A 22587-nucleotide genomic window follows, 5' to 3' on the forward strand; every position below is an offset into this window, starting at 1 on the left:
TTTTTTTTTTTTTTAAGATTTTATTTATTTATTTGACAGAGATCACAAGTAGGTAGAGAGGCAGGCAGAGAGAGAGAGAGAGAGGAGGAAACAGGTTCCCTGCTGAGCAGAGAGCCCGATGTGGGACTTGATCCCAGGACCCTGAGATCATGACCTGAGACGAAGGCAGAGGCTTAATCCACTGAGCCACCCAGGCGCCCCCAAAGAAAGACCCTTTTAACCCCGTAATTTCTCCCAGGGTCAGCCCGGTTAGGGTCATAGAATAAAAAACGTTCGGATCTGAAGGATCTTAGGGACAAGGTAACGAAGCCCCATCTTACAATAAAGGGAAACTGAGGCTCAGAGCGAAGAGGCCCACTGCCCAAGGACACTCAGCTGGTCAGCTGCAGTGGGTCTGCAGCCGGGTTTCCTGACGTCCAGACGGAAGGCCGCCCTTCGGAGACAAGAGGCATGACTAGCAGCAAAATGTAGGGGCCAAATCACTTTGAAATATGAAAACTGAAATGCCTGGAAAATTAGAGCAAAATTTCAAAATGGCTTTCTGACTCTGGGTAAACAGTAACCACATTTTTTTTGCCTGTTGGAGGCCTGGTTTTTAATCACTCCACAAGCAGTTTTCATTTCTGTAGTAAAATTGCTTGTGGTTCTATTTAATTTGTTTCTGCAGGAGCCAGCTTTGGTGAAGATCTCCGAGGAGCTGGCGGGCATTTTAGCACAGCACGCACAGCCAGTCAATGAGAAACGGTTCCCGACGTGGAGGAAATTCCTCCAAACATTTCTCTGTCAAGGTAAATAAGACTGTAAAGTTTCTACTGAGGATTGGTCCACACAACCTTGAATCCCTAGTTTGCGGTCAACCTCGCGCCGATTTAAATCCCTTGCCTCTCTTGTGTTGGTTTTACATCAGTGCTCCTACAAGCAGACTTCCTTCTCGCTTTTGAAGTTTGTCTGAAAATTTAACTTGTGCCCAGTCTCTGACATGGACGGGAGCTGTGTGCAGCAGGCGTGGTGAGCACAGCTCGGGACCCTACCCTGCCTTTGCACCTCGGACTTCCCCTGACAGGTGGGCTTTGGAGTCGAACAACCGGGTTGTGGAGCTCATCCCTAACCTCGAACAAGGTTCTAAAACTCTCAGAGTCCTGGTTTCCTCCCTTACCAACCTCACGGGGTTGCTGGGGGAATCCAACACAATATGGATGTGACCGTTTCTGCCACACAGCCTCAGCGTGGGTCTTTAATAAGTGTTAGTCTCCCCTTCCCTTTTGTGAGACAGCGGAAATGGTCTCTCCCCCACTTCCGAAGGCACAGCTTCTAAGTAAGGATCCTCCACCGCCCTTCCATCCTCCTAACTCACCCTTTGCTCGAAGGACACGAGGGGGTGTGTGGATGAGGGGCTGAATGGAGCGAGTGATGCTTGTCTCCAGTTGCAGAGGTCCCTGTGGGGACCACATGTCCACGCAAGGCCCCTCCCTCTTAGGAAGTTCCGGCTTACCCTCGTGAAGGACACAAGGAGGCTAGTGTAACAGGCCACAGAAGGTATCTTTACACTCTATTCACTGCTCTCAGGTGATCCTAAAGGTGATTAGATTAACATTAATATGTGATAATATCCTAACATGACGTCAGATAAGGGCGGCAACGACTGCACAAGACTGATCACAGCACAGTGGAGACCACATGGTGAGCACCGGGAGTGTTTATCATGTGCTGGACACTATTATTTGATCCCCCCAACAATCCTATCAGGTGGGTACCATTGTCATTCTTGTTTTATAGAAGGGGAAATGGAGGTACAAAAGATTAAGTGATTCGCCCCAAATCATCCCGGAGGCTACCTCTGTGTTGTTCGGGGAGTCCTGATGGGACCCAGCGGGTATATTTATCAAGGAACACATCCCTAGTTCGGTGTATGAGAGAGCACCGGAAAGGACAGATGTGTGGCTTGTTGGAAGGCACAGGGTGGGCAGTGTGGAGTGGGGGGGAGTAGAGAACACCCTGTTATTGCATTAGTCAAGCTGGGGGTTGGATGGTCAGCGATCTAACAAGCATGATGTAAGGGGCTTGTTCACTGATGCGGGGAGAAGGGGAGATGACACATGATCTCCAGTGTGCTCTCAAATCCAAACTTCCGTGATTCTACAAATTTCCACATGCACCCACTGACAGAGAAGTAAAACTAACAGAGTCACCCCCATATGCATAAATGGGAGAAAATAAGGTACCTACAACAAAACCGGTCAAGAATAAGGGATTCTTTTTGTTAGGACAGGGAGACCCTGAAGATCTCCAGGTGCATCCAGGATAGGACTTAGGAGTTTCCAAATCATCCAAGGTTAGCCTGCAAACCGTCCTCTAATCTAGTTCTTGTCATGGGAGCTTTGTAGCTTAGAAAGTGTTTTCCCAGCTACGGTCTCACCTGAGCTGTATAAGCTGGGGCTGAGCCTCGACCTCCTATTCATCTCTACCCTTTCTTCCTTTCTTTCAGCCATTGTAAACACAGTAACTATTTATGAGAAGCAGAACAAGCTTTATGAAGCCAACTTTATAGTTGGAGAGATGGGCTCAAAGCTAGGAAGTCACTGGGCAAAACCATACAACAAATATATGGTGAATAGTAATACAGTTAGACCCTACAATTTTAATACGTCTCAAAAACCCAGTTCCAGGAAGTCATGTGTTTCCAAACCTCTGCCTGGCTCTGAGCCCAGTGTATACAGCAGGCCCTGCGTAAATGCTCACTGGCCAAGCCGGGCCATCACCCACCCCCTCCCCACACACACACCTGCGGTTTCCTGACTCCCATGCCACGTGTCTCACCACCTTCCACTCTTTCCTGTTTCATTTCCCTTCTGCTCTCTCGAGTGTGCTTATGGCCACAAAACGTGCTATGCATTCAGTTTCTACCTTGTCACAGGACTATCATCAAAGGCAATATACTTTTTAAAAAGGAATTCATTGCTTTGAAAGGAAAAAAAGTTAACAGTGAAAAAGCCATGATCATAATGCTGAGAAGACCTTATGAATCAGCTACCTTGAAGTAAAACAAAACAAACTCAAGTAATCTTGGATGTAGAAAGGATAATATGGTTCTTGGAGGCACCATCTTTCAAAATATAGGTGGTGGCTTAAAGCCACATAGTTAATTCACTCAACAGAGATGCAATTGGTATTTGTGTTTGTTTTTTGTAGATTTTGTTGTTTTGTTGCACTTACCTTGCTAATTCCCCAACAACCTGTGTTTAGGTGCAGCACACACTAGTGGGCCCCATTTAAAGCAAAGCACATCTCATACTAACTAGATATATGAGTTTTCCTTCTGAAACTCAGCTTTCCTTAGGGCCGGCTCCCAACAAACATAGACACTTAAGGAAAGTGCCTTTTGTGTAAAGTAACAGATGGCTGCATCTGGGAATTGCTAAAGTCTCAGGATCTAACCGTATATGATGTTTGAAGCCTGGGGGCAGAGGTCACCCCCTAACAAATTTGTGAAATATGCACCAAGTTTGTCTTGGAGCTCTTGGGCTCCAAGGTCCACCCTGTCTAGGGACTGCTTCCTTGTTTTTACTTTTAAGTTATGCTATCTTATTCTTTATAAGTAATACTAAAATCTTTCTTCTATACAAGGTATATAGTCAGTAAGATTCTTGTGGGGCCTACAATTAAACATCAGGGCCGTGTATGTTCTGTGGACATGACTAAGGACATGACTAAGCTGACTCACAAAATTAGCCTGGTCTCACATCGTTGCTGTGGCTGAGCATCAGGTCGGCCTCTGTGATTTCTGTTATTCAGAGCAAAAGGGAAAGTATGATTAATTGTAAAGCTTTCATTATCAGTAGGGACCCTTCTTCAATAATGGCAGCATCTCCTGCACTCCACATTAAAAAAAAAAAAAAAAAAAAAAAAAAGCCTGACGACTTGGTGTAGGAGTGCTTTGACATAAGAGTCAGTATTCTCCTATTCCGGATAAAAGTCCTAACCTATTGAAACTTCAAAAAACAGTAAAATTGGGAGCCTGGGTGGCTCAGTCGTTAAGTGGCTGCCTTTGGCTCAGGTCATGTCCTGGGATGGAGCCCTACCTTGCACTCCCTGTTCGGCAGGAAGCCTGCTTCTCCCTCTCCTGCTCCCCCTGCTTGGGTTCCCTCAGTCTCTGTGTCTCTCTCTGTCAGATAAATAAATAAAACCCTTAAAAATAAAAAAAGTTTTTAAAAAAGCAGTGAAGTTGAACAGAAAGAGGACTTGTCATCAAACTATAAACGTGGACAACGGGCAGTTCATTCCTCCTGAGGGATTTGCCTATGGTCCTTGGGTCCACTGTTTATGTTATGAATAGGCACAGACTTGATGATCTTATGATGTCTTCTTGGTGAATGAAGCCTGACATTCATTGAGTCCTAGTATATGCCAAGTACTGGAATAAATACTATAGATAGAGTATCTCTAAGATTCACAACAATCTGGTGAGGTAGGTTTTATTATCCCCATTTTATAGATGACAAAACAGGAAGTTCAGAGAATTGAAACTATTTGCCTGAAGTCTCACAAGACATGGCAGATGCAGGATCTGAGCCGAAGTCCATCTGCCAAAGCCCGAGATTTTTCCTCCTGTGCTATGTGGACACAATCACATGGGCCCACCTTTTCACCTACTCCATGCTTTTCCCACCAGGAGGCACGATGGAAGCGTACCCACCCGCAGGAAGTGTCACCAACCTGACGGTGGACATGCTGATCGAGCCCAATGGAGAAATCAGAGTGCTGTCCACGGGGGACCAGCTCCATGCAGAAGGCCCCTTCATCTCTACTGGTACCACCATGCCTCAGACCTCAGTGGATCCCCAACTCCTCTGTTCTTTGTGCCTCAAGATTGGAAAGGCTTGTAAAATGAAAAATGTGGTTGGTTACTTTTCTATAGACCTGGTGACATTTATTGATCCAACCACCCTGGAACAACAGGTAAGTTGATGCCTCGCGAAATACTATAAAATGTAAAGACTCCATGCCATCCGCATCTAATCTACAGGGAATATCAGCGTCTTGCTGAGACTCAGTGCTCCTCGGAGGAGCTGCCTCTGTAAATTCTGCATTTACGGGGTCTGTGCCCAGGATCTTCTCATTTGGGTACTGCTGGAATTTCAAAGACTAGAACTCATCCCACATAGCTCATTCAGTAGGGCCTCGATTCTGCCCACTAGGGTTCTGCCTGTGTCTTATCATGAGACTATTTTATGCCATCCAGGGACTGAGCTTGTCTAAAACTTGTGCTTAAATAGAACGTCAATCACTAGAAAGGAGTTAAGAGAGTCCTTGTTTCCATTCTTTTTCTTATCAGTAGTTCACCAGCTACTTAAGTTGTCCATTGTTTCTTCCTTAAAAATGTATTGGGATGGACATATTTCATCAATATAAAAAGGCGATAATAGTAATGTAATAAGCATCCTGTGCCTCCACTCAGCTTAAGAAATAAAGCGGTGCCGTTATCACCTCCAGTCCTGTGCACTTCTTGCCACTCGTAATGTGGCCCTTCTTCCTCCCAGAGGCAGCCACAGGCTTATAACTGGGCTCTGATTCCTTTCCACATCTTTAGGCTTTGATAACCCATGGAGGAACCCATAAACGATAGTTTCATTTCGCTGTTTTAAAACTTTTTATAGATAACATGCTATATGTTGTTATCGTTGTATAACAGGCTTTTATTTATTCAATATTTCATCTGTAAGATTCTTCATATGCATTTGTGTGGCTCTGACGTAGAATGGTCTAGATAACTTCAGCCTTTTTTTTGCTTTGCTTCTCACTGCTCCCGCCAAAATTATAATGTTTAGATTCAGTATGACTTGACAGGACTCTGTTTTAAAAACGTTGAGTTCTACCTCGGTAAGTGCTGGGTGACCAGACCTCCATCAACAGGGTGAAATGGCCTCTGTCCTCCCTCTCCTGATATCCTCTGGCCGTCCAACATTGTAAATGCACTTTAGTTGTTTCATATTCATTATTCTCGGTTTTATGGGTCTCCATTTCATTCAGATGATGGTTTCAAAGTGAGAGTTTATGTTTTGGGCAGCGTTCAGCTTGCTCAATAATCATTTTCCATTTGCCTTCCTGAGCCCTGGGTCATTTCTGCATTCCTTTCTCAGGCCCGCACGCGGAGAGAGAAAGGACAAACTGAAGGGCATCCAGAAATCTACCTGGGGTGGAGGGACGACAGAAACAATGCCCTCTGGTGAAAGAGCTGGTGGCAGGGAAGCAGGGGAGGCTTCCCTCCCCAGACATTTGTCATGAGAAAGGAGGATTCAATCTGTGATCCCTGGGGCAGGAGGAGGATGGAACTACAGGGACTGTTGTCTTGTGGTTTTTCTTTATTCAAGTTTGGTATGGGGAAAATTGCATGGCAGGGAGAGGGATGTTCAAACACAGAGCTGGACCTGTCTCTGGGCTTACTATCCTTCTGGACTTCAGGGATTAAAGTCCCAACCTTACCTTGGCTGGTCCCATGTGCCCTGCTGGCCTTTTCTCACCTAACTCCCCCTCTTTTTCTCTCTTCCAACCACACTGGCCTCTCTCAGTTCCCTTACTCATCATACTACTTCCTGCCACAGGGCCTTTACATGCACTGCCCCTCTGCCCAAAATGTTCTTGCCTCTTCTTTTTTACCTAGTTAACCCCCTTTCCACCAATCAGATTTCAGCTCGAGCCATGCTTTCTTAGAGAAGCCTTCCTGACCTCCCTGACAAAGTCTAGTTTCCCTCTTTTGAGTTCTTACATCACCAAGTACCTCTCCTTTCCCATCACTTTAGCTTAGTTATAATTTTAAATGTATTTATATGATTATCTGATTACAGCTACCTCCCTCTTGTAGACTGTAAGCTCCCCACTCAATTCTCTTTTTTGTACGAGGTCTCTTTTGCTCCCCACTCAATTCTCAACACTATTTCTGCCCTGGTCCACAGCAGGTATTCAGTAAATATGTGTTGAAGGAAGAACGAATGGAAGGAAGGAACAACAGATATTCTAGCAGATACTAGATGGGGTGCCAAGATTTTAGAGAATGAATTCAGGCATCAACTAATGGATGAGATAAATAAATACTAACCCATAATTCTGTGACTTTATCATATTAAGACCTCTCCTTGCCCCTTCCTGTTAATACCTGAATATACAGTTATTTGTGTTACAATTTTCAATAGAACAGTATTGGAAGAAGTGCTCAGTGAGTACACCAAAGGGTGTTTTTACATTGACAAGGGAAGTAGATTTAGCTCAGTGTGAGTGTATATAGGTATATAGACATATAGATATATATGTAAAATAATAAAATATAACAAATATATATAAAATGATATGATTACATATAATAAAAGTATAAATTTAAAAGTATAAATAATAAATACATAAGTAAATATATAAAGAAATATATTAAATTTTTATTTATAATAAGTATAATATATATAATGAAAATTTCTTTTGCAAAAATCACTGGCATACTCTAGCCATTTTGCAAGTACCATCACTTCAGAAAGCACCTTAGTTTCTTTCCTAGTTGGCATGCTTTGTGGTATCAGTGAAGATACTGGCGTATTATCATCTTATTTTTGCCAGCCTGATGGGGGGGGGGAATGTTATCTTGTCTTCCTCAGTATTTCTTTGATTTTCAGTGATGATACATATCATCTTCTTATGTATTTTGTCTTAATTCCCTTATCATATCTTTTACCCCACTTAAACTGGACTATAATGCAAATGTTGATTTGTGGAAGCTCTTTTTACATAAGCAACTCTTATCCTTTGTTACACAAGTTACAAATACATTCTTCTAGATTGTCATTTGTGGCTTTTCCTGATTTTTTCCAGCCATGTTTCTCTATCATAAAATCATTATTTTTTCCTTTGTCATTGATTAGTAGTATTTTGTAGAAAGGTGTTCCAAGAGTACACCAATATTTTATTCCTCATCAAATTTCCTCCCATGAAACTTAGCAGCCACTGTCAACTTTCTCCTGAGTCTGCTATCACTGTGATAGTGGTAACTTTCTTTTTTTTTTTTTTAAGGGTTTTATTTGACAATTATTTGACATGACAAGTGGGCAGAGAGATAGACAGAGAGAGGGGGAAGCAGGCTCCCCACTGAGCAGAGAGCCCGATGTGGGGCTCGATCCCAGACCCTGAGATCATGACCCGAGCTGAAGGCAGAGGCTAAATCCACTGAGCCATCCAAGTGCCCCATATAGTGCTGACTTTCTATCATGCTTTCTATATTTATTAATTGGCAATATATTGCAAACAAGAGTTTTTCCTTTCCATCTTTCATTTATGTATGTCTTCATATATGTAATTATAGTAGTTTGAATGTGTCAGTTTCTATGTTCTTTAGTTGTATTTTGATGTTCTCAATATTTTGATGTTCAAAGTGTTCCAGATTTGGCTACTGGGAGAACTTCAGGGTGACTCTTGTGTTCTTTGGACATGTCCCCATCATTCTGTGAGCATGTCTTACTTTCTATCACAAAGGGATAGTCCAGGTTCATCTTACATTCTCCCTGTCACAGACCTAGGACCAACCCAGGAGCCTAGGGTCCTTGCGGTGGAAGATGGTATTAAGATCTGGGCTTGGTGTAGGCATTGCTGCTGAAGTGTCACTGCTTCTAGTCGCTCTCAGTGGACAGAGCTCAGAAGTTCATGTATTATATATGGATCATACACACAGACACACAAATGAATGTACCTATAACTATTCCTATATCTATCAGTGCATATATATTTTAAATCCATGCATTTCTACCAATATCTCTAATATCAGTCCAGCACTTCAGGAATCTTCCTAGACTTCCCCTTTTCCACACTTAAAAATAAGTACCTTCTCCAACAGTGAGAAATCTGAGCCTCTTTACCCTCAATATATTATATGCTTCTTTCTCAATTTATTTGTTTGTTCAGTGTACCAATCTCCCAACCAATCCTGCTGTCTTCTTCACCTGCCACACCTGTGCCCCACCCATGCACCTCCTGCACTTGGACACAGAACCCTGTCATTTGTGTTTTATTTGTAAAACTCTTTGTCATACTAAAGTTTCAAATAGTCGAATCTAGCTCTTTTTCTAAATTACTATATTATTTTAATCTTATCTTTCTTTCTCTTAGCCTCAGTTTTCTCGGCTATGAAGTGAGTAGGTTTACTTATTTGACTTCTTAGAAAACTTCCCATTCAAAAATTATGTATGTCAATAATATTCTCATGGTACTTACTTTTGTACTCAAAATTAATACTAAGAATAAGAGGAATCTGCTTTTAAGAAATATCACAAGGACACGACCACAAAGGTTTACATATGCATATGTTAACCAGCACATTACTAAGGACAGCATAAATTTTCAAACAGCCTAAATTCCATAGTAGAGAATTTGTTAAGCAAATTATGTTAGAGCAATAGAACTGAATGCTATGAAAATAGTAGAAATCAGGTTTTTAAAGAATATTTAAGAAGAAGCTATTTATAGAATAGTTGAAGGCTGGGAATACCTGGATGGCACAGCTGGTTAAGCATCTCACTTTTGGTTTTGGCTCAGGTCATGATCTCAGGAGTGAGATCGGGTCCGTGTCAGGCTCTGCACAGAGTATCGAGTCACTTGAGATTCTCTCTCCCTCTGCCTCTCCTGCTCGTGCTTTCTCTCTCTTTCTCCCGCTCTCTCAAATAAATCAATCTTTAAAAAAAGTGCGGGGGCGGGGGGTGCACGCCTGGGTGGCTCATTTGGTTAAGCAACTGCTTTCAGCTCAGGTCACGATCCCAGAATCCCGGGATCAAGTCCTGCATCAGACTCCCAGCTCCATGGGGAGTCTGCTTCTCCCTCTGACCTTCTCACCTCTCGTGCTCTCTCTCGCTGTCTCCTCTCTCAAATCAATAAATAAAATCTTTAAAAAAAAAAAAAAAAGAATAGTTGGAAGGTGAAATGTAGGTTACAAAACAATACATGAAACATGATGCCCATTCTATAAAAAGAAAAAATACATATATACAGAGCAAAAAAAGAACCAAAAGAAATATACTAAGAAGTTACAAGTCATTCTTTTTGGATTGGAGGACTGAGGGTGTAGTAGGCAGAGCGATGGCCCCCAAAGAGGACCACATTCTAAGCCCTCAAGTCTGTGAATGTCACCCTATGCAGTAACATGTGTATGTGATTAACTTAAGGATCTTGAGAGGGGAAGATCAGTCTGGACTATGCAGGAGGCCCATGAAATCCCAAGGGTTCTACTAGCTTTGAAAATAGAGGAAGTGACCATGAGCCGGGGAATGCAGAGAGCCTCCGGGAGACAGACAAGGCAAGGAAACAGATGCTCCCGAGAACATCCAGGAGGAATAAAACCCTGCTGACACGTTGATTTTAGCCCAGTGAGGCTTCTGACTTCCGACCCTTTAAGCAACTAAGTTTATGGCAACTTATTACAGCAGCAATAGAAAACTAATACAGAGTGATTTCTATTTTGTTCTTTGGGCTTTCCGCATTTGCATTTTCAAAAGTAAGCATTATTATATTTGTAATCAGAAAAAATATGTGAATAATGATCATCACAAATTTGTATAGAATGTAATAGCTTACAAAGCACTTTCACAGACATGCCCTTACAGACACACATGTCCTTCATCAGATGTAAGAGGCAGTAAACAGGGGACAGCGTCCATCTCACATCTTTGCTCTCTGGGCTGAGCTGAGCCCCCATAACTTACCATGGTAAAACCAAAAAGGACTGAGAGCCAGAAAAAAGAGACATACAATGACAGTGGTACACCAACAACAGGCCCACAATTGTGAATCGGCTTCAGATAAGAGTGTGGAAAATCCTGTTCAGCTTTAAGGAGATGAGAGTAAGGTTCTAAGGTAGTAAAATGAAGGAAAATTTTGGAAATATAGCCATATTTAAATATTGAGAACATCCACCAGAACACAGGGTCATTGGGAATAAAAGAAAAAAGGGCCAGTAAATAAGTCACAGGGATAGAAAGTACAGAATAGGGATCACAGTCGATAACATTATAATAACTTGGTATAGTGACAGATGGTAACCAGGCTTATCACAGTGAGCATGTAGCAATATATATATGTATATCTTGTACACCTGAAACTAATATAGTATCATATGCCAATTATATTTCAATTAAAAAAAAAGGAAAAGGGCTAGTCCCTGGGTTTTGGAGGTGGTAGGAGCATAGTACAAAGCCATGCCTGCCAGTGGCTTTGTGTCCAAGATTCCAGGACCTTAGGCATGGGGACATTCCAGGCTTTCTGAGACTCCATGCAGAATACACAGAGCTACAAGGTAGCCACGTTGGAAATCTGGCCTTCCCACGTGAGGATGAGAGGAGGGGCTGTGTAACATATTACCATGGAGGGATCCAATCCTTAAACAAAGAGCAGCAACTATTACCCTTATAGGACCTGGAACCAGGGTCTTTGATGGGCAGCATCCACTGGGTTCTAGGAGGGACATGAAATGTCTACCAAAGGCTTCAGATTGAGGACAGACTGACATGTTCATTAACCAAATACTTTCCAAGGGCTTACTCTGGCCCTATGCTAGCAGCTGAAGGAACAGAGATATAAACAAGGTCTGTTCCCTGTCATGAGGAAGCTAATTTCATTCACATCCATCACCTAATTTCACTGGATACACACACATACACACACAATTGTGTTTTACTCTTCCTGGTTCCTAGGCATTACTATTGCCTTCATGAGATTTGTAAATCCTCTAGAAGATACACTTGACCTTGCATTTTTTACCTCTTCTTGATATCTAACACAATGATAGTCGCCTGATAGCCAGTTGATTGATGGACTCTTGGAGCTTTTAGACTATCCAGCTCTGTTAAGCTTACTTACTCAGTTCTGGGAAATGCTAAAATAAAGAGCTAGTATTTTCTGAGCATCTATTATGTACAAGCCATTTTAGGACGTGCTACAAAGGCTGCAAAGATGCAGAAGAAGTGGAGTCCTGTCCTTAGGGAGTTCACAGTCTAGTAGGGGAGACAGACTTGAAAAATGAATTACAAATAAAAACCTAAGTGACAACAACACAGAACAATAAAAGAGACATCAAAAAGGTAATGTCAGTTTAACAGCCTTCTGTTTGGAGCAATCAAGAAAGGTCTGTACAGAGTAGGTGGGATTTGAGCAGAAAGATCATTAGGATTTGAAGGAAGATAAGAAAGAGGGCAGGCCAAGTGGGAAAGATATTGTGAAGGTTGGGGGTAGAAAAGCACAAACACATAGATGTAAAAGTGAGGATCTAAATGTCACAAACATCATATCTGACTTGCCTCTTACAAATATGCATTAATATATCTCTCTCCAGTTCCTTTTCTTTCTAGGAAGTCGCTTAACAGATTGGTGAAGATGCTTTCTGCTAAAAATTTCCAGATTAAAAACTTGCTGACTTTTAAATAACCATGACCTTTTAAAGTAACCATCTCTGTTGTGATCATTGATAGTTATTACTTCTTTACAAAAGGGAAAGGAAGGGGCACCTGGGTGACCTAGTGAGTTAAGAATCCAACTCTTAACTTTGGGGGGGGTCACCGTCTCAGGGTGGTGGCCCACGTGGGGCTCTGTGCTCAGCAGGGAGTCCGCGAGTGACTCTCTCTCCTTTTCCCTCTGCCCCTTCCACCCCCCTAAAATAAATAAGTAAATCTTTAAAAAAAAGGAAAAGGAAAAGAAATCCAATGTTTAAGAAAAAAGTTTAGATGAAAAACGGCCTCAGGCAACTAGTCAGGGCCCTTCCCAGATACAAAAAGTAGCCACAGAAGGAAGTGGGACTTGTTGCCAGTGCAAATTGTGAGGAAAGACTAAAAGGGAGACCCTGACGTTGTCTATCAGAGAATATCCCACGCATTCTGAAAACTGCCCCAAAGGCAAATACATCATACAAATACATCATACAAATATATCAGCCCAAAAGATGAAAAAAAGAGATAGCTGAAAATATTTTCATCGTGACAGGTAACGGGTTTTGTCCCCGATCTGGCCATTAGCCAGCTGTGGGACTTCAGATAGCTCAGTGGACCTCTGGGGGCCTTGTGTTTCTCCTTGACAAATGGTGAGCTCCTGCCCTCCTTCACACAGGACATTCCGAGAGGCTGAGCCGATATAAGGTGCTGTTCTTATTAAATCAAACGGCATAATCACATGTAAAACTGTCACTCGAGCCCTCAGCAGGTTCTCAGATTGTGAATGGAATCTGAATGGAATTAGCATTATTTTTAAAAGTCAGTGAGCATTCTCATCATCTCAAAGTGATATATAAACATCAAAAATGAATATATTTATCTCAGAGAATAGAAAAACTGAAGTCTACAGAAATACCATAATTCCTTCTTATTCCTTGATGTATACCCAGCACCCAGCACCGTGTCTAGCATGTGATAGCTCCACAGTAAATATCCACTAAATGAATGAATGAATACTTCTCCCTGAGTCTCCCTCTGGTACTCTCATTTGCAAGATCTCCCTATCTCTGTTTTCAAGATACACAAGGTATTCACCAAGGGACCTCAATGAGATTTACTTTTTCTCTTCAGGGAAGGTATTTTATTTATATATAAGAAGGTTAAGAGTTTATATCTAAATTAAAATTTAATAGGCCTTTGGTATAAACAGCAGTGTCTATTATTCAGTGTTTTTTAATGCTATAATAGGCACACTGTTAATCACAAGTTAATACCCAGTGAAGGGAAAATAGATCCCAAAGGGTTTTGAAGCATTAAAGTAAAAGACCTGTCCCTTTAAAAGGTCTGCATCTTCATGTCAGTGAAAGAGACCTGTAATATACAGGTAATGATGATGATGATGATGATGATGATGATGATGGCGGCTTCTACAGTAAGCACAAAGGCAATGATGACAATAAATTTCACAGTAAAAATTATAATTCCATTTCTTAACCCTGGTAGTACAGGTAAACTAGTGGCCAATTTTGCTATATATGATAATACCATATGCGACTGTCCTTTCATGTTGGCTTAGCCCCCTTATACTGTAAACCCTAACCTTTAGAAAGATTGAATCCAAACCTGAGCATCAGTTCTTGGGTAGAATTTTGGTTGGTCTACATAGAAGAGACCCAGTTCCTCTGTTTATATCCGGTTGTCCCATCCAGGACTTCGGATGTCCACTCTCACCATGAAGATCCCTGCTTCCTTTCGAAGGAAGCCCAGACACTTCTCTGCAGACTTTGAGGTCTTTAACTAACTTTAACCATCAGAGACACTGCCAGAGGAGGGCAAATCCAGGCACTCACACTGCATCCCGCACTTCTCAGGAGGTACCATAGCTTTGCAGGACTCAGGAGGGCAGCAGGTAGGAGCAAAGGAAGGGCTTCTTGCTAATGCTAAGAAAGACCAGAAAGATTCTCCACATCCATGTGTTTAAAGCTTGTCCACCAGCATCACGAAACTGAAGCTGAGTGGCCCTTTCCTAGTTTCTAGCTGTCACCTGTGGTCAAGACTTATCATGTGGTAAATTTTCCCTTTCGAAGTTGTCCTTAACATTCATTTTAACTTAATTTTACCTGTATGATAATGTTGGGTTGATGAAATACAAGGTGATTTGCTCTAGGCCTTAACCTACTTCTTAAAACTGAATCCTGAATCTTCCCCTGCCCACTACGCGGCGCTAATTGCTTTTCTCATTGATCATGTCCCAAAGTACTTTCCAAGAGGAGCAAGCTGACCTGCTTGGTGGCATCCATGTTCTATACATGCATTCTCTTTCTGCCTCCCACACGCCCCCTTCATTCCTATAGCTTGCCCTTCCTTTCTTTTCTGTCTATATACAACTTTCCTTCTTTCAAAATGTTTCGAAATCCAAGTCCTCTTGGAAACCCACCTTAACTAATCCCCCTTCAATTGTTACATCATTCTCTAGCCTTTCAGAGCACAGGTACAGTATTGATGGCCAGAGTCATCACTAATGATAATATTATTTTTTGAATTTTTGCCACATGCCAGACACTCCGTTATATATTTTACATGTAGTATTCCTAAGCCTCACACCCTGAGAAGTAGGTATGATTATCATCCCAAATTTACAGATGAGGAACCTGAGGCTAACGTGACGTGTTCAAGGTCACACAGCTACAAAAAAGTGGCAAACCGGGATGCAAACCAGGACTTAGCTGGCTGACGAGACTGTGCTCTTTCTCTCACGGCAGATGCTCACAGTGGTACTGCACTGAATTGATGGTGACTTTCTTTGTAAATCTCTCCCCCTCCTCAACCACCATCACCAAAGAAAATGTATGTTTCTCTTGTATATCCTCAATATGCTTGTTGAATTGAGTTGAACAGCTTAAAGCCAGAAAACACATCTCCTATTTTTTTAAATATATTCCATCCTTGTGCTCTGCACATAAGGTAATCATTAAATGTTAATGACTAAGCGAAATGGAATAAAATCAGTGTTGTGGTAGCCATTTTTAAGCTTTAAGAGTTTAAATGAGCAAGCCCATACACAGCACCACAGCTGGGAGCGCCATATTGCCATTAAGCCAGAAGGTGGATTCGCGGGATGGGAACATTTGAAAACAGACACCACAAGAATGGCTAAGTCAGTTTTCCAAACCACTTTCTACAAGTAGCTACTGCTTTTCCTCCCATAATAATTTCACAATGATTAGCCTGCTAGGTGAGAAATCCCAGGCAAAAACCTGAGTCTCAGAAGAGTTCAGAATGACTGCTAAGTATTGGGCCCACGTTGGATGTGATATGGACAACAGGTAGAGTCATTCCAATCCAGCCAGTCAAAATGTAGGAGAACTGCCATCTAGATTTCCATTACGGGCTCCATCTTTCAGGGTAAATGCCTTTGTTCTTATCATGAGATTCATGCAATCTCACATTCCAACACATATGGATATCAAAATGCGTACGTGGTGAGGAATCGTGTCTTATGCTACCAATTTCTGCTTCCCTTTGCTTTCTTTGCTCGTAGCACAAAATTTCCTACTTTTTTGCCAAAACCTTACTATGTAGCTTTTTAACTTAATTAAATATATAGGCAATTACTGACACCATCTGTCTTCATAGAAAAAGAACAAGAAGTGACACCAAAAAACTGGCATTCTAAAGGGAATATTCAGCAAACAAAATCTCCTAGCTCCACTCTAGTGATACTTGTCTTTAGAAGCCCTGATGTTATTTTAAATCATTTATGTTTCTTAGAAATAGTGAATTAGAGCTATACTTAAAGGGGGGTGGTGTTGGTATGATTTTTTAAAAAGAAAATATCAAGTAATCCACTGCTTTTTCAGTAAAACAAAAACTTAAGCACGCCGTTGAACATCTGTCACCAGTACAGACTATCACAGCACTTAAAATGCTTTAAAATCCCTGAAAACCTTTATAAAGTTACATGAATCTTTTGCATAAATAGAACTGTTTTAACAATATGTATATTTCTTTAAACATATATTTTGCTTTCTTAAACATAAGATTCATTGTGTTGCCTATTTTTCCAGGCCCTTATAAATATATAAATAGAATAGCTCTACTTCTTGGTTAGAGTGGATCTTCCTCTAGCATGCCCCCTCCCTAGCCCAGACTAGAGAACCTACTTACTTGTGTCTGACTGTTTAACCTTTTGTGATGCCTCTCCACTCATGTCTTAATACATACATGATATCAAACCAACCCAGTGAAACTTGGTCTGGCTGTTGGGAACCGATACAAAATACAAGTCCAAATATAATAACAAAATTCAGCCCCCATAGGGAGAGAAGAGACAGGAAATACAAAGGAACTCCAGAGACAAGGCACACGTGGCTCCAAGAAGAACATGGAAAATGGCCATTATCACCAAGGATCGTGTTCTCCTACATTAATTCCCTGAGCTGGAAGAGCAGGTGTTTGAACCCCTTGGGGCAACAACTGAGTGCCCTATATAAATAGAAGGGTGCAGAACGAAACGACATCAATAAAGAGGCTCAGTAGAAAGAGGCATTTTTCAAAGAAATACCCATAAAACTTCTACTCATATTAGAGACTTACGGTATACCAAAGAATACGCTACCTCAGATTTGGGGGGAGAAGCATCAATGCATATATTTTGTATTTTTTTGATTCACTTGTTGATGAGGGAACTATGAAGACATGAATTCTACGATTATTTTCCACACATTGCTTGAAGATCGTAGAACACACTTAATCAAATATAAGTAGAGCCCAAACGAAAAATTGACACTTATATGCCATGAACAGTCTGGTGCGTACTCCTGAGCGGAAGCTATATAGTAAGAAAGAGTGCCTGGAATTTCAGAAGAAGAGATGAGGGGAAGGAGAGAGGAGAGGAGGAGGAAGGAGGGAAAGACCTCCCTCGATGCTGTTCCTTTCATTTGTTAGAAACTGAACCTAGGGACAAATGGTGTCAGAGGGGGTCAGTTAAAAGCAGCCTCTGGGGGGAAGCTGAGTGGAACAGCGGTCTGAAATAGCAGCAGAGCCCTGACAGGTAAGCCAGGACTGAGGAACACTTACTCAGGTGAAACTACAGGGTGATTTTCAGTCAGCAGCTACTTGACTGGAATTTTTCCCAAGGCCCTACATTTCTGGAAAGTGCCACAGGACTTTCATTGATCACAGGGAGGAACCCTGGCTTTCTGCCTACACAGAAGGACAATATTTCTTTGTCTTTATACAGCTCCTTTATTATAGGCTCTCAAAGTGCTTTACAGACAAATAATGGGGACAGTGAGGCAGAAAGGTGTTAAGTGGCTTGCCCAAAGTCCCACAGTAAATCACGGGCCTTCCTCTGGAACCACCTCATAAGTAGTGGAGTTTCTAGGGGTGATTGCTGGCATCATGGTGCTCCCTCACAGCCTACCAAGCATTTGTTTCCCACCCCCAGGCCGAGAGAAATGTCCAAGATCAAGGGCGGGAGAGAGCCTGGACATCAGAGTATAGCAAACCTAGATCGTAATCCTAGCCTCTCTGCTTAGCTGTGGAACTTGGCATGTTTCTGGGTTCTTTGAGCCTTCACTTCTTCTTCTATAAATCGCGGATGTTAGTACTTACCTCACAAAGTGGTTGTGAGGATGACATAAGAAAATACAGAAGTGTATGCGCATTGTAGACCCTTAACACACATCAATTTCCCTTCCTTTTTACTTCCCCAGTCTGTCTCCTAAAGTCTATCCTCCACATGGTCAAATAGGCAGCTTTCTAAACACCGCCACTATCAAAAAAAGGTGGCATGTTGGCATGGTGGGGTGCTGAACCTCTTGAATGCCAGAGTCTACAGACAACAAAGGCAACATCATGGAATTCAGAACCAGCTCACAGGATAACCAAATCCAAAAGGTTCCGTGATAACAAACATGTTGCCTGGCACTCAGCCCTCAGGAGGTACTGGATTATTAGATTAACTTGATGGGGATGAGGAAGTGTCCCTGGGGAGCCCCAAGTCGCAGAAGGCAGGCCAGGGTGCTGGGAGGGCCCTGGAATGAGCAACAGAAGGGAAGAAGGAAGTGGACACGTCTCAGAGTTTTCCCATGCCACGTGCCCACTTGCTTGACCAGCCCTGGCTCTCTTCTGGATCTGACCATACCAGCCCCACTTAGTCTGAAAATTGGTACGAAATGAAGGTCTGCGGTGGGGAGGAGACAGAAGTGCACTGCATTTTAGAAAAATGACACTGTGTCCTCAGAGCTGACTCTCTTCGACAAAAGCTAAGACATTATCCCCCCCCAGCCTACAACTGCTCAATGGGCCGAGGCATGAACCCTTGCCACCCACTATTTTGCTTTAGTGTAGGAAGCAGATAATTTTCACCCATATCTGGAGAAGTTGTTTGAGGTAAAGATTTGCATATCTCGGATAAATTGAGAGGACAGTTTGGAAGGTGGTTTGTCGCAGGCTTCCTCATCCCGTCGTTACCGAAACCCTCAATTAGATCCCGACGAGCAGGCATACAAGTTGTGCAGGCATCCTTCCAAGAACAGGTCTCTTGGAGACCGGGTTCTGGGTGTCGTGTGTGTGTATAACCGCTTTCCTGAGATACCCTTGCCCATAAAACTCACCCTTTTAAAGTGTGCACTGCAGTGGTTTCTAAGTACGTTCAGAGTCATACCATCATCATCACTACCTAGTTTTAGACACTAAAAAGACATCCTGAAACCCATGAAGAATCATTTCCCATGTCCTCTCTTCCCCGGCCACTGGAAACGATTTTCTGCCTCTATAGATTTCCCTATTCTGGACATTCCATATAAATAGATCATCCAGCAGACATCCCTTTGCGACCGGCTTCTTTCACGTAACAATGTTTTCAAGGTTCATCCATGTCATAGCAGATATGAGGGCTTCATTTTTTTTTAATGGCCTAAAAAATATCCCATCGTATGGACAGACCACATTTTGTTCATCTGTTCAATCAGGTGGACATCTGGGTTGCTTCCACCTTTGGACTGGTATGAGTAGTGTTGCTGTGAACATTCGTGTGCAAGTTTTTGTGTGAATGCATGCTTTCATTTCTGGTTATACACCTAGGATTAGAATCGATGGGTCTTTTGGCTACCATAAGTTTAACTTTTTGAGAAAGTGCTTACCTGTTTTTGTATGTTTTTTCAAAGTGGCTATACCATTTTACAATCTCGCTAGCAACGTATAGGGCTTCCAATTTCTCTGTATCTTTGCCAACACTTGTTACTGTCTTTTTATTTCAGCCATCCTTACGGGTTTGACGCGTTATCTCTCTTGTCTGTGTTTTAAAGGGAAGACTTTTTTCCCTTGTATTATTTATTATTGAGTAATCCAACAAAGAGTTATTGTGCACACTTATATCAAGAGTGCTGCGGTAGGTATTAGGCAAGATGCAAATATGATGAGTGAGATGAGTCCCTGCTCTCGGTCTAATTCTCCTCTCTAGGAATTTCCCAAAAGTAAACAAACTTGCCTTGGACCTGCAGTCAAGGGCTCTGAGCTCTGCTCCTGCCCAGGTCTCTTCTCTTCTTACAGCCCCAAGCTTAGAGTTTAAGGGGGCTGGACTAGACCAAGTTCAAGGCCATAGCTCTCACTGCCTTTGCTTCTTGCCTACATATTCTGTAACAGAGGTGGTTCTTTCCCAAAAAATTCTGATGTGCTGCACATGTCAAGGAAACTGGGAAGGACAGGCGAACTCTGCTGCTAACTCATTGCCCTCACGGGCCCAGCGTGGTGTGCCCATCTTCATCTCACTTTACACCACAGCCTTCTGTGTCCCCATGACCAGCCTTCTGTGTCCCCAGTGAGAGCTACCAAGCAGGAGCTTTCCGCTTTGAAAACCCACACAAAAGCCTTTTGGAGATTATTTGTAGTAACTTTAAAGGAATACTTCTCAACTAAGCAAATTATTCACCATCTCTGACATTTATAGCATGAAAATTAAAGGAAGAGAATATCTATCTGCAGATGAGATTATTATATTGAATTGCCATGGAAGAAGCATATACAATTACTAGTCCTAGAAACCTGTAATAGGTTATAAAAATTGGGTTTTCGTGTTTATTATAGTTTAGTGCCTAGTGTCGAAATAAGAAAATGGCCTTCTAAAAATTCATGATAAAAAAAAAATAAGGAAACACTGAAAAAGAAAAAATACAAATATTAGTTATACAAATATTAGTTAGGCCATCAGTCTTAAAAGTAATCGAGGGAGGATCATAAATGAATAGAAGTAGTGTAAGTAACTTGGGAAAGGAAACAGAAAAGGCAAGCGTATATTAAATGTTGGGTTTTTAACAATAGTGAAAAACATCCACAGAGCTGCTGATGGTACAGGTGTAGTAGGTGTGTCAGTATTTTCCATTTTGGATCCCTACACACCCTGAAAGAGCATGCGAAGTCACAGAGAAGCTTCTGGCACCGCAAACTGGACTATTAACGCTAAGGACTAGGTGTCATGGAAAGTGCTGGACCACAACTCGGGAAACCTGGGCTTTGGTCCCAGCTCTTCCCCTGAGGGACCTCATTCCGTGCCTTCACCTTCCAGAGTCTCATCCATAAAATGGGGATGTGGGAATGATGGAGGTCGTTTTAGGTCTGCGGGACAGAATTGTTTAAGACCTCTCTGGGCCCTGAGTATTATTTGCTTCAGAGAGCCCATCACCCTATGTCATAGTAAATGTATTAAAATGTGCTCTCATGGAACAGGATTTAGATACAACTGTATGAATTGTGTTCCATTTAACCAACATATTGAATTTCATCTGTATTTTTTAAAACATTTATGGTTACTTTGTAGTTTTCCTTTTATATTTGCGAGCCAGTAACTTTTTCTTTCCCCCAGAATTCAAATATTTTGAAGGCCTTTGGAAAACATGGAGGCCCTAGGCATGGTGGACTCATGGGCCCTAAGCATTGAGTGTCAGGGCCCAGATTTTCTGCTGCCTCTGGCCTCACAGACTCTAAATGCCCCATATAAGGCAGTATCCAGGGTGGGCGGAACATAAATTGGATGCTGGTAGTTGCTGGGAGACAGCCTGTGGTTTAAACTGTGGCCAGAAGGATAAACAGGATCCATAGGGACAAAGGGGAAGGCCTCCAAGATGAATACGGAGAGTCTCAACTGTTGATCAGAGCCCCAGGGTGACTGCCCCATTCCCCGCAACAGCCGCTCTCCTGAGCCTCTCCAAGAGACTGGGCCATCCCAGCAGCTGCCACTAGGTGGCAACATGCCAAGACGCTGCAATCCCCTCTGCCTTCCTATCCACTTTTTAAAATATAATACAAACAATTCTTACCAAATATCATCATCACATTGATATTTTACCAACTGAAAATTCTTAGAGAGCACTGTGCCATCTCTTTAAAATCAAGTAGCATGCATGGTGTTTACACCGGGGAGCTCAGCGCTGCCTGCTGAGGGTCGACAGGGGAAGAGGTATCTCTTAGTAGCTCCCTAAGGCAGTACATTTCTCTGCAGCCAGAATTCTCCAGCCTGTTTTTAACAGCATCTGAGAAGAGGTAAAAGTCCTCCCCATCTCTGAGGAGCGGGCACAAACACTGAAGTCAAGAGCCAAGCAAGTGAGTTCTTATGCCTGTCCTGGCAGAGACGCAGGGAAGAAGTCAGGGTCCAGACGGATTTGAGTCGGCCAGACCCCACAGTAATAGACTCACAGAGTTTCTCCTGGAGTCCCTGGACCCTCACAATATGACTCGAAGACAGAGACCATTGCCGAGAGGTCTGCGTTAACATGCAAGGAAGCTGAGGCCCAGAAAGAAGAAAGTTAAGGTCACACAGCAAAGGGCCTGGCCAACACTCCCAGCCAGGTCCTGTAGCTCTGGTCCAGGGCTCTTGCCATTCCAGCAAAGCCACCAGCCACCCTCAAGGCATAGGTCCCTCCAATCTCCACTACCCTCAAGGGGCAGTCACTTCTTTTCTCTACCAAGCTGCCTCTAACCTCCTCAAGCTTATTTCATCTTGGCCAAAACACTGTGAGAAGCATGTGCCCTAGGGAAGGCTCCATGTCCTGTAGGTCCCATAGACTACGGTCTGTAGACCTTGCCTCTCCTCAGACAAGGATGGCCTTGAGCCCAAGGCCAAAAAGTGATAGCAGAGAAAAAGATG

The 22587-nt window shown here is 42.6% G+C and overlaps 1 protein-coding gene across 4 annotated transcripts in view; it reads left to right on the forward strand.

Annotated features, from left to right (window-relative positions):
* IQCH (IQ motif containing H) overlaps positions 1-22587 on the forward strand; it is a 193532-nt gene that overhangs the window by 134245 nt on the left and 36700 nt on the right. For 3 of the 4 annotated variants that reach the window (XM_059180893.1, XM_059180894.1, XM_059180896.1), the window contains 2 exons: positions 668-788; positions 4670-4956. In XM_059180893.1, coding sequence (XP_059036876.1) covers positions 668-788; positions 4670-4956 — 408 coding nt within the window. Of the gene's footprint in view, positions 1-667; positions 789-4669; positions 4957-12349; positions 12670-22587 lie in introns of those variants that run through there. The other variant, XM_059180895.1, reaches the window with a different exon arrangement.

Source organism: Mustela lutreola, chromosome 7, assembly GCF_030435805.1.
Source record: "Mustela lutreola isolate mMusLut2 chromosome 7, mMusLut2.pri, whole genome shotgun sequence".
Lineage (NCBI taxonomy): Eukaryota > Metazoa > Chordata > Mammalia > Carnivora > Mustelidae > Mustela > Mustela lutreola.